The sequence below is a fragment of the Equus caballus genome, chromosome 3 (assembly GCF_041296265.1).
Source record: "Equus caballus isolate H_3958 breed thoroughbred chromosome 3, TB-T2T, whole genome shotgun sequence".
NCBI lineage: Eukaryota > Metazoa > Chordata > Mammalia > Perissodactyla > Equidae > Equus > Equus caballus.
In genome coordinates, this window is record NC_091686.1 from 53,187,750 (window position 1) to 53,205,942 (window position 18,193).

The 18,193-nt window shown below is 34.2% G+C and overlaps 1 protein-coding gene across 5 annotated transcripts in view; it reads right to left on the minus strand.

Annotated features, from left to right (window-relative positions):
* CCSER1 (coiled-coil serine rich protein 1) overlaps window positions 1–18,193 on the minus strand; it is a 1,209,213-nt gene that overhangs the window by 553,527 nt on the left and 637,493 nt on the right. For all 5 annotated transcript variants that reach the window (XM_023638679.2, XM_023638680.2, XM_070262255.1 and 2 more), the window contains one exon: window positions 5,347–5,424. In XM_023638679.2, coding sequence (XP_023494447.2) covers window positions 5,347–5,424 — 78 coding nt within the window. The remainder of the gene's footprint in view (window positions 1–5,346; window positions 5,425–18,193) is intronic.

Sequence of the window (18,193 nt, forward strand, 5' to 3'; positions counted from 1 at the left end):
TGACGCCCCAAAATATGCCTCTGGCATAGGATTATCTTGAGCTAGTTATTTTTAAGAAACTGCAGACACAGGAGAAGTTCTGAAAACTAACTAAAAGTTACCCTTTTGTAAGAAACATTTATATTTTTAAGGGAAATCTCCATTTGTCAGGGTGTCACCCTCTGTACCGGGAAGAGAAGGATGACTCTAAATCTCTAGAAACTCTTACCAATGGAGAAGGCATCAAGTGAAATCTGCATCAAAACTTTACCCTTGTTGACTGTACTTTTCCTGGTAACCTCCCATAATTGACTCCATCTTAACAATGGGATGTTTAAAAGCTATTTTTCAGGGGCAGCGAGCTAGCCAGGAGTGTGTGCAGAAGAGAAAATTTTGATCTACCGATCCCAAACTCTTCCTGCCAGTGCTTCCACACACAGCTCACCCTCCCTGATGCCTTAAACCTTCCTTCATATTCTGGAGCGGGGAGACAGAGTTGAGAGCCTGTCCTTCTGTCTCCTTATCAATCAATTGTGTAATAAACTGCTCCTTCTTTCCAAGACTAGTGTGCCATGGTATTGGCTTCTGTACGCATTGGGTGGCCAACGCTTGCTTGGTAACAGAAAAGCAAACGTAATTCACACAGCATGGCTGATTCTACCCAGCTTTCTTCCTGGTGCTTATGCTAAGTGAATATGATCTGATAGGCCTGAGGTGGCTGTCCCTTCACTCGTCTGTGTTCCTCAAGTGTGTCTCTCGATTCACTGGGATTGATTCTAGTATTTAATGGTACAGAATGCATTTTTTTTCATACTGCATGGCCTCTAAATGAAGCCAATAATTCTTATCTAGGGCTGCAGCAAAGACCAAGCAATTTGCTCTTATTTGACTGAGGGTCTTCGAGGAGTTTTCAAGGAGCACGTCACAAAAACATTTCTGACTCAATGTGATTTTCCCCTCACTTCCTTCAAGTCTCACATCTTACCCTCAGACCTGCCCAGATCACTCCCTTTAAAATTTCTGACCACAGCCTGACCCACCCCTGCATTCACAAATATCCTTCCCCTGTGCTAGCTTGTTTTTTTTGTTTTGTTTTGTTTTGTTTCCAGGAAGATTAGCCCTGAGCTAACATCCACCACCAATCCTCCTCTTTCTGCTGAGGAAGATTAGCCCTGAGCCAACATCGGTGCCCATCACCCTCTACTTTATATGTGGGACTCCTGCCACAGCATGGCTTGCCAACCTGCGCATAGGTCCACACCTGGGATCCAGGATCCAAACCGGTGAACCCTGGGCTGCCAAAGCAGAACCTGCAAACTCAACCACTGTGCAACTGGGCTGGACGCTGCTAGCTTTCTTTTTTACATTGCGCTTAGAACCTCCTAATGTACTATATAATTCACTTATGATATTTATTGTTTATTGGAAGTATTCCTTCACAAAACGCAAGCTTCATAGGGAGTATTTGTTGTTTGATTCAAGGATGTTTTCCAAGTACCTAGAACAGGGCCTGGCTTCCAGGGGGCACTTAGTAGTATTTGTTGAATGAATGCAGGTATGGATTTTCAAGAGTGGTGCCCTTAGAACGTCACCACTGGATAAGCTGTGACTCCTCCATTATATGTTAATAAGCCCTTGTGGCAGATAATCATGTTTCCTGTAAGTGTTTTTAATCCATGTTCTTGTCTGAGCGTTATCCTTAATGTAATACAGAAAGTTGTAGTTAAAAAAAAAACTTGGAATATATCATCTAGTTTTTAAATGATTTTTTTAATTTGTAAAAATAAACAGAAATAACTAAGATAAGGAAATATGAATTAATGAAGCAGGAGGGAGAAGGCACATTAAAAAAAAGACAATCTTCTGTAGAAACCAGAAGAACAAAAAAAGTTATCCACAAAGATGTCAAATTAATAAAAGTACCTGAATTTTCTCAGTGTCAGAATATGATATCTTCACTGCAGCATTTTGGCTATTCATTCTCAATTATTTTAACCAAAATGTTATTTGCAGTAGTTCAAACTATAAAATATTTACAGATAGCATGTGTGTTATGTTGAAGCATCTATTTATACAGTTTGTATCATCAGAAGAATCTTCTCTTCCTCTAAATGTAATCTCATCGGCAACATTGCTACTTGACTACATCTATTCATCTTCTATCCTGTTTTAATAACACAAGTGACACCTAAGAAATTATTCTTTGATCTTTCAATAAACTAAGCCTGTGTAGACAGAGGAAGGTGAAAGAGGTTAAATTGGCATTGATTACTGAAGACACATTCATCATTTATTTAACAATCTTCCTCATCACAAGAACTATTGTGTTTATAAGCTCTTGTTGATACACTCTGAATTTATTTTTCAAATAATCCTTGCCATGTGCATTAGGAATCAGAGCACATTGTACGCTAACATTAGTTTCAAGTCTCCTGATACAACTGATGTAGGAAAGAAGTAGTTTATTGTACAAACCTTTGAACTTAATGACTCTAGTGGATTTTTGGAAATTTGTTTTAAGAGTTTTCATTATAATTAATGTCTTCTGGGGATTCTATTTCTTATCTTAAGCAAAATGTGTAGCAACAGTTATCTTTTCAAGGAAATTATATTAATGGATACTTGTAGTCTCTTACATTCTGACATTCACATCATTGAAACATGATCTGTAATGATCCGTAAAGAACAATTGTGGCTAATATTGACAACTTTAGGAAAAAAGCAAGAGAGTATAAGAATCATCCATAACATACAAAATTTCTACAAGATTTTTCCTTATTTTTTTCTGACAAATACTACTGCAAATTATAAATAGATATAGTGTATATATGTGGGTATTGAACAATTAAAATAATGTCAGACTCTACTTCCTGAGAAAAATGTGCAAAAATATTATAAATCAAAGGATAATAAATGATTATTATTACATATTAAAATGTGGAAAAATATTTATATATAGATAGTGAAAAGTATAGAACATATCCCAGTCATGGAAAAAAATCACACTATTGATGAATCATATATTCCAAAGAGTCACACAATTCATCATATTTAAAATGCTTTACTTATTTTTAATTTATTTAAAATACTTCCCACCCCAGTGTTTTCCATACAAAACACCCTAAAGTTTATTACTACAGTTCCATCTAATTACTGGAGTAAGGTTTGATATGCATATCTTCTTAATTAGGTTACTGATTCTGATGATTATGGCCTAGACTACATCACTAGTATGAAACATGAAATCTTCAGAGCAGAGTATTATTCCATGCTAATGACAACCCAAATCATAACGGACACTTGTACAAGAGGATCCTTTAAGGACTTACCACCAATAAATTATTATTCTTTATCCTTAATTCAATCCAGTAAAACATGTTAAGCTCTCACTATCATATATGAAAAGAAGCTACGAACAAGGAAGATTTAATAAGGATTAACTATGTGCATGGCTTTATTTTTTAGGTTTATTTACACATTTAGAGAACTAAATAGTTTGATATAGGAAATTTTGTAGAAACAAGAATATTATGGGGCATAGAGAGGCCAGTACATAAGAGGCTGCTGGGAGCTACAGCCTCGTTGTCTCCCCACAGGCACCATTCATTTCTCAGCAACCACTTTTCACAGCAGTCACTGACAGTGCTATAGATCTCTTACATTCTATACGTACAGTCAGCCATTTAGAAATTTAGAATTCAGTCTCCCAAACAGCATTTCCCTAAATTGAGTAAAATGGAATATTTGAATCCAAATGCATAAGTGTTTTCCCTTTTCCTTGTTTTAAAAATACCTTACTTTTAATAATAGACTAGACTTCCACAAAGATCATGTGGTAGTGAGCAAGTGACTTCACTTTTCTGGAACTCAGCTAATTTATTTGAAAGTAAATTTGGGTTTGGAAGTAGGTGGATTCAGAGCTAACTTGTAGCTTGTATGTTATATGATTTTGTTGTGTTTGAATAAGATTTAATGGGAACTGTGGATTTATTACTTGTTGGACAGTTCTGTGCCTTGCTGATTTAAAAATACATATATTATTATTTGTAAAATACAACCTGGGTTTATATCCTAGGGACTGATACACAAATAACATGTACTGAAAAATTTTTAAACAGAAAAAAGGATTCCCCCAAAAGATATCAATATTGAAATACTTGTGGTAAAATCTCTTTGAACTTAATAAAAATAATTTCTTTTAAAAAAATATGAAGCATTAATGTCATTTAAATAATATATAACATTGATATTCAGGAAGTATTATAGTCACAATGTTGGTATTGGAATATTTAGGTATCCAGAATAAACACACATTAAAATGAGTGTAACAGAAAAATTCAAAAGAAAAGCATAGCTTTTAATGCTTTTTAAGCTAAAAAATAATGTATATAAACATCTGGAAACAATTTCTGATAGAATTCAAAACTTTGTTTCCTAAAAGAGACAAGAAGCTTTATATAAAGTATATTAATCTACTTTGCAAGGCAACACAAAAATAACATTCATATTTATATCACGAGAACCTACAGATAAACATACATTTTATCATTATACACCTTCATAAAACAACTTAAAATGATCTCTATTCTATTTACATTTGTCAAGAAAGTGATAAAATATCAAGAAAAGTTTTTAAAAAGAAGAGGGAGTCCTCACAAATGTTAAGTACAAGATAAAGAAGCTAATTCCTTTATTTTTTCATCAAAAGGAAATTTAAAGTCATGAACTTAGGCACAATGAAAATTTCATAGCTCGTTTAAGGTAGGTATTTGAATCAAAGTTATCCAAAAATCGTCCAGAAGCAATCTTGTATTAAAGCATGTTTTACAATCCTATTTTGATAATTCAACAAGTATTTCATCCTAAGAAAAAATGCTAACTTCCAATTAAATTACTTTCTGCAGCCTGCTCTGAAGCCCAAGAGCTGAAATATTATTGCAAATTTCTCTACAAAGTTGTTTTTTCTTCTATGTGCCACAATGGAAAAATCATGTGCTTGGCCTTCGGTGACTGCAAGCTTAATAACTCCATTCAACTGTTAATAAATAAATTAGTACTTCCTTAAAAATAAATTGTCCTGGTATTCTAGCATGTATCTTCCACATGTCTTCAAATTCACTAATTCAAAGACTGTATTAGAGATGTTGGTTTAAAAAAATTAATAAGACATTGGTATGCTAGTTGATGCCTATAATTACCTTGTTCAGTTCCAGAAGTATTTGGGGATTATTTAAGAGCAAAAGATGAACGGTGCATCAGGAAATCCTATTAAATCAATGCATGGACATAGCAGCAGCAGAGGTAAATAAGCTGTGGAGGTCTGAATACAAATAAAGAAGATAAAAAAGGTTTTATATAGCTACTTACATCGTAGCCTAGAAGTTCAGTCTGTGTGGATTTATCTACTCTTGAAGCAAAGGCCTTCTGTAAATGCTTGACTTTTTCCTGTAGGAAAAAAAAAAATAACACAGAGAGTCATGTGCATCTATACTAATATTCCCCACTTATTAAGATTTGATTAGTGTGCATTTCATGATTTTCTGTGTGTATGCTTTGCTCTGTTAGTGCTCTGCATATGAACTTAAATTTTCAAAGCTTTAATTTTCAGGTCATAACTACTCCACCTTTGGCATCTGTTCTTTTTGTACAGGAACCACTGAGTCAGAACCATAGTTGAATGCTAGAGAGACATAATTTGCTTGAATCTGAGACCAAATGCTTATCCTATGTTTCTTAGCAACTATTTTTTGTAAATTAGATTGATATGATTTTATTGATCTAGTTTCAGAGCATTTAAAATCCAAAACATACTCAATAAATAATACCACCCATCTATTTAGTTTTTAGGGTTTTGCTTCACTTCTTAATCCTTTGCTCCTGGAATCTACACCTTTAGGAATCTAAAGGGATTTGACACTAATCTACTCCTGTTACCACTAGATAAGGGAAGTAATACACAAGACAAGTTTGGGATTTCACATCCCCAATGCAAATATATGAATTCTGGTCTTCTAATTTGACTGGGCTTCTGGCTGGGGGCTTCTCTTCTCATTCCTAAATGTCTCACTTAAAATAAAATGGGATCTTGAAATGTATAAACACCTACTGGTTCAAACTTGCCTAAGGAGAGATAAATGAAAGGGACAATAGTGAGGAATGACACTAGAGTGGTAAATCAAGTCTATATCAGAAAGCACAGAACTCTATGTCAAAGGATTTTAGAGTTTTCTTCATTTTTGAAATATTATTTTACAATTAAAGGCCATAAAAATATTTTAACTAAATTACAACAGAACTTATTTAAATACTTCCTTTCACTTTATACAAAAAAGAACCAGAAGGAAGCAATATAGAGAAGAAAAACAGTTGAAGTATATCGAAGTTTTTCTGGACCAATTAATTTACCACATGTGATTTAATGTGGCTCTCTTTCAGTCTTTTCCTATGTAAGCAAACAATTCCTTTTTCTAAGCTCTCTCAGAGGGATAGGGGAAAGTAGAAACAACTCAATTTCCAGCAGATACATTTTATAAATAAATCTATACTCCTGACAAAATATTCTATTGCCTTTAAGATTTTCCTTCCAACAACGACAACATCAATACTTAAAAAAACACACCCTTGTTTTTTTCTCATTTAAGATTAATAAAACGTAAGTGTGCTTAGAATAAACAAAAAGAAAAAACACTAGCAGATTATGTAAAAAATAGTAACCAAAAGGAATAAAAAAGAGCAATTTCATTATTTACACTTGCTGTTTAATTGCTGCCTGATCTGAGTCCTGAATATGTGGAGGTTTTGAATATTACATAATATTGCTATCTGAATAAAAAATACGTAATATAGTTTTTTTGTCTCCAAATTTCAAATTATTTCATCTGACATTAAGAGTAATATAATGACATCTGTTTAATAAAAGTTAGCTACCATAAATAAGTGCATATAAACCAAAGAAAACAGATAATTTACAAACTTACTTGGAGTATGTACCTGTGTTCACATTCCCTCTCCTTCTGTAATCTTTATTACAACAATAATAGATGCCATTAACAGAATATAGGCGTACGCTAGGAACTGTAACACATAATATACATGAGTCCTCTCAAGAACATACAATGTCTGGGTTATTGTCCCTTTTTAAAAGAAAAGGAAATTGACAATTGGTAAGTTGAAATCTGTTGCTAAAGGTCACACAAGCTAGTAGTAAGTGGAACAGTCAAGATGAAAACTGCTATCTGTCTCCAAACCGTGGTGCCCTTTCTATAAAGATATTTTGACTCTGAAAAAGCTTACAAGTAGTGTTGCTGCTCCCATTTCACATATGCAAGGAAACATACCAAATGTACACTTTTTATAGTTGCTACACAGCTAATAGGATAATTGATGTTCACCTAGCCTGTATCTCTCGCAGACTCTATCAAGTCATTTTGCTTTACTGTGAAAACAATTTAAGATTGCCTAAGATTTACCAGTTTGTTTCCTCTAAAAGCTACAATTCCACAGAATACCCATTACTATAAATATGATCAGCAATGCATTTTGGAGCATGAGTTAGGAATAAAATGGTAAAGTTAATATAGAGTTATAACACAAAATTGGAAGCAAGATGTGAAAAAGCAAACAAATAAAAATTTAATGTTGAGTTGGCCTGAAATCCTTTTGATAGCAATGATATTATCAGTTCAGAGTAATCTAAAAATATATTCTGTTTAAGCTGTTAGAATCATTTCGTGTGTGTGTGTTTTACGCATTAGATATTCACAGAGTCTACCTCCACAATATATACTGTCCATATAAAAAGGCTAGTTCCTAATTTCTTTTAGAATTCTTAAATTTAAATTTCATCAGTCAAAAATATATATCTATTGAATGCCTGAGCCTAAAAAACAAACTGGGGAGGCCAGCCCGGTGGTGCACTGGTTAAGTGCACACATTCCACTTTGGCGGCCTGGGGTTCCCCTGTTCGGATCCCCAGTGCGGACACGGCACCACTTGGCAAGCCATGCTGTGGTAGGCATCCCACATATAAAGTAGAAGAAGATGGGCACTGATGTGAGCTCAGGGCCAGTCTGCCTCAGCAAAACAAAAGAGGAGGATTGGCAGCAGATGTTAGCTCAGGGCTAATCTTCCTCAAAACAACAACAACAACAACAACAAAACCCAAAATAGGTACCATTGATACATATATATTTTTGCACTTGCGTGTGTGCACATGTCATTGAGGAAGCACTGAAGAGGACAAATGTGGTAAGATAAAAAACAAGACAGCGGCCAGGCCAGTGGCACAGTGGTAAAGTTTATGTGTTCCACTTTGTCAGGCTGGGGTTTGCCGGTTTAGAATCTGGGCGTGGACCTACACACCACTGATCAAGCCATGCTGAGGCAGCAACCCACATAGAGGAACGAGAGGGATTTACAACTAGGATATACAACTGTGTACTGGGGCTTTGGGGAAGAAAAAAAGGAAGATTGGCAACAGATGTTATCTCAGGGCCAATCTTCCTCACCAAAAAATATTGAAAAAAAAAAAGACAAATCGTGACAAACCAGTACAACTGGCTTTTAAAATGAAGCCTCAAGTGACTAGGGAGGAGAGTACTGGCAGTTATTTATTCTTATTTCAGAATATATTTGGATTTATTTACGTTATTAGATACTCTCTTGATTAACAAAAGTTATGAATAATATTTAAAATTCTAGCAGTTTAATAATCTACATGATTTATTTTTACTTTAGAAATTAATATCTATTCATATCTACTAGAGCTGTTTAAAAAAATTATGCATGTTAAACTAAGTACAATACATTAAACTGAGAAGAAATTATTCAATAATCTCAAGATATAACTATATTTTATCTTAAATTATTATTTTAATTATCTATACAGATGAAATTCATCTGCAAGATGATAAAGGATGAACTTTTAAAAAATATTACATGAGGGCCTACTTGCAGTAGTTAGTTTTAGAATCTATAATGAAAGGAAAAGTACTCATTAATAAAATTAACAAAGACTGATATAGGAAATATATGTAATAGTGATTACAGCACTACTATACGATTATGTGCCTTCAAGCTGAAGGGGAAAAAAAGCATCTGGGTTGTTAAAAAAGCAAGTTTCGCAAAGAGTAGCTTTGAATTGGGAAAGGAAATATCTTAAAAATGTAAAATAATACAAAGACTGCTTAAAATAGTATAATCCTAAATTGGATCCTAAATTATGGATCTAAAGGTTAAAGTTTACGCAAAGAGAAATAGTAACGAAAGATTCACACTCTAAAAGAGGAGAAAAGCTAAGTTCTACAATTGAAAAGTAATGTAATTCACCCAGGAAAATTCACAAAGTGTTCTGAGTCAAGTTTAAACTGGAATTTGGTAGGTCAAAAAGAATTTGAACATATTCTTGTAAGGCACTTCAATGTCAATAATAAAAGATTATTTAAACAAAACAAAAGCAAAAAACTAATGGGAAAATCATTAGGATTGCTTAATGATACCAAGCCCAAGGACGAGCTCAGGAATGGAAAGGTCACGTTATAGAGATCACATTGATTATTTTCACCCACCCTTAATAAGGGCGTATCACTGAAGATCTCAGTAGAATCATAAACAAGCACGACGGTGACAAGGAAATCAAACCTCCTCACATAGACCATAAAATTTCTTAGGACTATCAAGAAAACATTAAAATGCAGTACTACTTTCTCACTTTTTAACATGAAAAATTGCTAACATATAACAAAAAGGAGGGAGAATAACACCTAGAATCCCTATGCGCTCATCACTCAATTTCAACAACGGACATTGGAATGGAAGTAAGTATTATCATCAGCTATATACTTAAATAGCTGCACTGGTCAGTATTGTCCTTCAACTTAGCTAAGAGGTGTTTGCATTAGAGGACCCTGCTCTGCAGGAAATGTCAGTAAATCAATAAAGCAAACATCTGGAAAATACATTTATTCTCATCTGAACTTATGATACCTGAACTAGGAAATTGTCTGACATCCTCCACTATCTACCACTTTGAGACTGCATTGCAGGTGATTTTTTGAAGAATTGAGAGGATATATCATTACACAGCATAATTTAAATTTATGGAACTCATTACCCATAAGACATTGTACAAACCAAACATATAGGCAGATTTAAGAAGAGTTTATGTCACTTCATTTAAGAAAGAGATAGATGGACCAAAAATGCAAATTAGAAATTTTTATATCTTTGGAGATTGAAATCCTTAGAGATGATTTCCACATAACCCAGATAACTGCATGCAATATTCTAGATGTAAAGCATGCAGCCTTTTTCTCCCCAGAAAGAAGTGAATGATGATTTCTATTTCAATTCTAACATTACTTTTCTTGTTCCTGACTTTTTTTTCAAATAGCACATTGTACTATATTAATACCACTAAACTAATATGTATATTTGATTTCTTTAGTGCTTATGACAGGCTAATCCATTTCTTCTGGTTTAGTACTCTTCCCAGTAAGGTGGAGCTAATTAAGAAAGCTCTCATAAAGTAGGACATGAAGGAGATGTCTTTAAGTTAGATCCTCTAGAAGCCAGGGACAGCAAAGTAATCCGAAACTGTGATTTGGATCGCATTATTCTCTTGCTTAAAACCTCTTAATATCCCATTCCTATACGGTAGCCACTAGCCACATGTGGCAAATGAGCACCTGAAATGTGGCTAGACCAAATCGAGATGTGTTGTAGGTGAAAAATACACACTGGATTTTGAAGACTTAAGTACAAAAAAACCTCATTAATGAAATCTCATGATTAATTTAACATTTATGACATCTTTAATGATACTATTTGGGATATATTAAGTTAAATAAAATGCATTTGAAATATTAAAGTGCATAAATGACTTTCATTTGTTGCTTGTTTTATATTTCTATCAAAAAGCTCTGGTCTGTATAATAAAAAGCAATCCTTCACCATCCAGCCCTTGCCTCTCCTGACCCTTATTTATTATGCTAATTTCATCTCATACCAACTTCCTCTTGCAAAGTGACTCACACTTATTTTCTTCCAGTTGCTGGAGTGGATTCAGATTTTTTGCACTTGGACTTTTAACATGCCATATCCTCCATTTGGAATGTTCTTCATATTAAGTGTTACTGCCTTAGAGATATCCTCTTGAAAGTAGATTCCCATCTCCAGGTGATCTCTCTTTTAATCTCTTTTTTCACTAAATGTCTCTCATTTCAAGTGACAATTATTTCTTTTACACGGCTGTTTGCCTATATTTGGTCTGTCTTCTGCACTAGCGTGTAGGCTCCTTACAGCAAGGATCACGTCTCTTGAGAGCCATATTGACTCCACACTGCCTAATGTAGTTTTTGGCACATTCTAGGTGCTCAATATTTTTCTGAATAAATGAAGCAGTAGGTGAATGAGAGATGGTGCATGAGGTTTGAGAGCATTCATCAGAGACCAGCTGGTGAACTTGGCATACTGCAGAAGCATTTGCTATAGAAAATTTAATATTGGTGACGCGACAAGTCCAGTAAAATTTCTGGCATTTGTATGATATATAAATTTAAGTAGGGACAGATTGGAAATGATATATGAACTAGAGATTTTTCTAGTGATCCTAGACTGTATAAATGCTTTGAGAGAAAACAAAACAAAGGGAGAAGAAAGAAAGCAGAGACACGAAAGTGAGGACATAAAAGAATAGGTATAAATCAAACACATGACAGAGGATTTGACGCTGTAACATCAAGTGAGAGATATTTTCCTGAATAGATTAGGATTTGTCTTTTTTCAAGAAAAGCTTATGTTCTCCATCCTCACTCTTGCCTGAATTTTATACTGTGTGAGAAATTAATGAGGTCATTCATCTAATGAAGGTAATTAGGAAAAAAAATAATGACTATAGAAACGTCTTCTATAGAAAACAGGGCCCAGGAGAATGTTTTCATACATCAAGTTCCAAAACATTCCCTCATTAACAACATCTTGGTCTATAACACGCACTTTCTATTTGTCAGGGGACCTTCCTCTGGCCCATATTTGCATGAGTGGCCTTCTGCAGGAAGTATACTTCTAGTTTCTTTCCCTACCTCTCTCACTCAGTCCCCTTCATCTAAAAACTGGTAGGTGACCTTGGGATAAATAAACATGCTCTGCTTCTTACTGGCATGGCCTGTGCACGGGAGGAAATCTCAGCATGTCCAGACATAAGCTTACAGACTCTTGCCCTGTGGGAGAGGTCTTCGATTTTCCTTTGAGTCAGCAACTCCGGTGGGTCACTTCAGTTCAGATAAGAATGTATTAGAAGCTTACATGGCTGCATTCCAATCCAGGTTTGGATTGTATTATATTATAATTCAATTTCTCTGAATCTTCTATTTTGCAATTAACTCTAAATTTAGGAGGGCAAAGAAGGATGTTGTTTATTGCCCCTTTTAAACCTCAAACACACACACTGAATCAATTTGGAAAAATGGAGTTTTAATATAGTTATTGGGAAGTTCTAGGAGATTTATAATAGTGTTGACCACAACAACCATAAAACCTTAATTCAACCTTGAAAATTATTCCTATATATATAAAAAAATCTGTACAACTAAAAATGGAAACTTGCCTGCAATATTGAGATTGACATCTTGAAAGTATGACAAAGATTCCTCTAGCTTTTTCTTGCTTGATATTTTTATTCAGGAAGGTCAGGACAGGGTACCCTGCCCACTTTATTATTATGGCTTAAAACTGTGATTCCCATTTTGAAGAAAAGATTCAGTTTAGGGGATTGTGAGCATTTTATTTTATGGTATTGATTTAATTTTAATGTATTACAAAATTCTTATAATAAACTGTGAAGTGACACAAAAGTCTTCAAGATAGTCATTCATTAACAGCAATATGCTGATGACAGCATTCCGGAAACACAAGCATAAGGGAGACAAGAATAAGATTACTGACAACTTGCAGAGTCAGCACAGCATTACAGGTTGACAATCGGCTAGGAAACAACGGATGTCATGCATCAAACCTCACCAGACAAAGTGTACACACAGATCAAACTTTACTGGCAAACTCAAGAAATTCTGAATGCCATCAAATGCATTATCCTTCAAATTTCCTTCAGCATACTCATAAGCAAAGGTAAAAAATAAAATAATATATAGCCCCATATAAGTATATCTGAAGAGCAAAATCTCATAAGACAGCAAATCTGAAGGGATTATATGTGGCATCTACTTATTCATCTTTTAAAGAGAAATGGTAGGCAAAGAAATTTAAAGCTGGATTTAACTGATTCCAACAAATATTTAATGAGTATCCATAATTTATTAATTCATCTATCAGTAATTATAACTATGCAAATTAAACTATGAGTTCACTCTTTCTCTCTGTGTAATTACAAATACAATAATATTTTATTTTATTTTACATATCTCGTATTCTTTTATATATTTTATATTTACAAATAAAACTATTTCTATAAAATTCTTGGCTAATTGTTCACTGTGAGTCGTTTCTGAGCACAACTCCTAAGAAACAACTGTGCTGGCTGTGCAGCTGGCCGAAGAGGTGCAGGCTCTCAACAGAGTGGTGTGTCTACAGCACTAAACACGATGCTCTCGTTATAGAGAGAGTGGTAAACAAAATGTTACTGTTCTTGCTGTTGCACAGCTTATAGTTCACACGGGAGTAGGCTTCCCATAAGGAAACATACCAATAGGTATAAAATTACAAATTTTGGTAATTGATATAAAGGGAAGCAATGAGTTGCGAGGAGAGAGAATAACATTGAGGATATTCTTTATTTATGTGTGATGATAGAGTGGGCCTTACTGACGGAATAATCCTTAAGGTTAAACCTACAGGAGAAGGACACAGACAGGCAGTAAACAGGGGACTGTTTGAGAAAGAGAGATTGGAAAAAGCTCATGGAAAAAGCTCATTTGAGAAAAAGTACAATGTGACGAGAAGTTAGTGAGCAAGAGGAATATCGGCATAAGATGACGGAAGGCTCCGCTAAGCAGTGGCTTTTATGTTAAGTTCAATGGGAAACAACAGAAATATTTTAAGTATGATCCAATTGTATTTAGCCATCATCATTCTGGTTGCCATATGGAGAAGAAAATAGAAGCAGGGAAGACATGGGAAGAAGGGAATTTGGACGACAATGCAGTAGTCTAGAAGAAATGCTTTGGGCAAGACGGATACAATCCTATATTTTTTCTGGACTCAAAGTAAGGGCTACATTTAAAAGTTAGTAATTTATTGTATGGGTAGTTTAAGGAAAAGGGAAAAGTCAAAAATGACTCCCGAGTTTCTGTTCTGAGCAAACTGGGAGGCTGGATGGTGGTGGCATTTCTGATATGGGGAACACTGCAGGAGAAGCAGGTTCAACTGGAACCGGGAATGAACAGGAGATCAAAACGCAGGATGAATTGAGAATGAGGTAAAAGGTACATATTGAGCAAATTAAAAAGTGAGATAACTGTGAAATATCCAAGCACGTATGTGGCAATATGAATCGTTAGAGAGGGTTAGCTTGCTGAAAGCTATAAAAGTACTAGTAATTGGGTACAAACACAAAGAACCTATACATGAATGCATTCATCTTTCCTATGGTAGCCGACACATCTTTTCTAACCAGCACTCCTCATTGCTCCCCTCACACACAGACACTTTCCTGGGCACTTCACCTTCCTCCCTTTAGCACACGGCTACTGCCAGAGCTGCCAGATAGTGCAATATGATCACTCTGTCACAGTTCATTGATTTGCAGGGCTAGAGACCTTTTCTGGCAATTTTGGTACAAGAAGTAAGAAAAATAAGCTAAACTATCTTGTAGTGCTTAGATCAAAAGTAGTAAAGTTTGAGAGCTAGCAGTGGTCAAGTTTATGGTGGTACAGAGAAGAGAAATAGCAGAAGTTGGTCTCTAAAAAAAAAGAAGACAAAAGAAGGAAAACAACAGCAGAAATGAGTGTAGAGCATGAAAATTAGTCTCATCTGAATTGTTAATTATATTTGGTCCTGGGGCCCAGCCTCAGTCTTGCCTTTGGTTTCATGAGTCACCCACATAGTATTTTAATAAATTCCCACTTTAGTTTAAGGTAGACCAAATTTTCTTCCTGACATTTATAATCAAAAGAGACCTAGTCATATCTATCCTAAGAACCTGAAATCAGCAATTCCAAAAGTCCCATGCACCCCTATGTTCATTGCAGCATTATTCACAATAGCCAAGACATGGAACCAACCTAAGTGCCCAGCAACTGATGATTGGATAAAGAAGATATGGGATATATATACAATGGAATACTACTCAGCCATAAAAAAGGACAACGTCATCCCATTCACAACAACATGGATGGACCTTGAGGGTATTATGTTGAGCGAAATAAGCCAGACAGGGAAAGACGAACTCTGTATGACTCCACTCATAGGTGGTAGTTAACATATAGACAAAGAGAACTGATCGGTGGTTACCAGGGGAAAGGAGGGGTGGTGGGAGGGCCCAAAGGGTGAAGTGGTGTACCTACAACATGACTAATCAATAAGGTACAACTGTAATTTCACAAGGTTGTTAACTATCATAATCTTAATAAAAAAAAAAGAAAAAAGAGACCTAGTCAAGGAAAAGAGAAAGTCAAAACCAAAAGTCAAGGAAAGAGAAAACCAATCCCAAAGAAATTAAATATTTCCAAAAACTTGATAAATAGTGGTAGGATTGTATGTAGCAATCTTCAAGACTAGTTTTATTTACTTAAAAAAAAAAAAAGTTTATTGGGGCCAGCTTGGTGATGTAGTGGTTAAGTTGGCATGCTCTGCCTTGGCCCAGGGTTCGCAGGTTCAGATTCTGGGCATAGAACTACACACTGCTCATTAAGCCACACTATGGCAGCATCCCACATACAAAATAGAGGAAGACTGGCACAGACACTTAGCCCAGTGACAATCTTTCTCACCAAAAAAAAAGAGTTCGTTTAAAATTTGTGTTTAAATAAATTATTAGAAATTAAGCAATAAAAATGAAATTTTAATAAAATCATTATATGTGTACATAATCTCATTCTCTGTATATCTATACGTATTTCTTGCATGTTGACTACTATGCATCCCTATTTTATCTATTTTTAATCATAGTACCTACATATTATTTTGTATTCAGCTCTTTTTCCTATTATATAATGAACATTTCAGTATCAAATAGTATTAACAGCAACTATTTTTAAAGATAGACAATATTATAGACGTAATGATTTCAAAAAATGTTCCTGCACAAAGCATATAATAGTACATAAAATTAAAAGTGAAAATATTCTTCTCTCACCCAGGTTCCACTTACAGATTTAAATACTCTTAACTATTTCTGCTTTTATTTGTTCTTGAGTTTACAACAATAATTTAAAATATAATTTCTTCTATTTCTTGATTCATCACATTTAGACACCATTAATACCTAAATAAAAATTGAAGGAATGAACATATTTTCTTTATCATCCACTTTCTCTTCAACCTTCGAATTTCTATTGGCTATAGAATTATTAATAACATTATTTTTTAATTTTTCTAATAATGATTAATATTTTAAGTGATATGTTTAAACCTCTAACTCTTGACATGGCAGATTTAGATAGTACCTAGTAGTCCTCTATTACGAGAGGTTATGGCACTAGTATGCTTCCCTTTGCTTTGCTTCTCCTTATTTCACTTTCAGTTTTTATTGGTAATATTTACGTTGTTAGGTACAATCACATTTTTCTACAATTACAGTAAGTCTTCCATTCTTTTCTACAAGTTTATTATAATATTGGAAGAAACAAATGTTTATGATTTTAATATGTAAATATTATTTAACAAGTAATGTAATTAGTCTCAGGAAAAAGGAAATGAAACCAATTAATTAATAACTTTATGAGTAAAATACAAATCTTGTAAGATTCAAGGTCTAATGAAACTTCTCTAATTTCATCCTTCATTCCTTACATTGAGAGTTTGCAACGGGTATATACTATTAAATTTTGCTGATATTACATTATTTATCAAATCTTAGAATATTTAGACTAATTTTAGAATCATCTTGAACATTTTTTGTACATATGACCTTTTTTTATTTTAGGTTAAATTGTGGGAATAGAGTTAACAAAATAGTATTGATATCTTTATGGATCATGCTATACATTGCTAAATTGTGTTCCAAAAGACTGTAACAAGTAAAAATGACACTAAAAATGAATACATGGTATCAGTTTTTCAGCAATGCTCCCAGTATTGAATTTATATTTAAAAAAATATTGGCAAGATTAGTGAACATAACTTTATTTCAAGTTCATATATGCTTATTAACAAGAGAGAATGAATAATACTAGATGTATGTACACTGTTTTCCTTTTCTGCTTTGTTCATTATATTTACTTCCCTTCATACATGTTGTTAAAAAAATATTCAACTTTGAGAATATCACATAAATCCTAGTGACGCCAAAGGCTTAAGAACTGAAGTTGACTTGAATTAACACTACTAATAAAATAAAAGCTACAACACAGCAAATCAAAACTCTGAAAGATAATATCACATTTACCCTTAACATTCGTTTTATTAGTAAAATCTATGCAACTTCTTCAAACAATGTCTATCCCATACACCAAAACTGCCTACCAGGCATGGCCACTTAGCCCTCATGCATCAAAATCTCAGCATACTCTAAACAAAACTTGCCATCTTCTAAAATTTTCTTTCTTTTTGGATTCCTCATTCCAGTAAAAGCTATCATTACCAGATTCTCCCAATAAGAACTTAGGGGTCATTCTGGATGCTTAGCTTCTCGAGTTCATTCATTACAAGACCAAGAAATTCTTTTCCTAGATAACCTTCAAATGTGTCCCTTCCTCTCTGTTTTAATCACCAGTGTTTGCTCCAGGCCCTCAGAATTTTTCTCCAGAGTCACAGCAATAACCTTTTAACAGTACTGTCTTCTCCAATTTTGATTCACTTAATTTATGCTCCATATTGCAGCCAAACTGATCTTTCTAAAATAAAATCAGATCATGCTTCATTTGTTCCTTGCAAATTCAAGATAAGTTTAAAACTCTTCAGCATTATTCATCTGGTTCTTCATGATTTGGTCTCTGGCTATTTAGCCTATCTACCACTCCCCAGGACGCTATAAACTTCAGGAAAAAATATATTACTTTTTCTTCAAGAAATCTCATAAGCTCTCTAAGGTCTCTGTTTC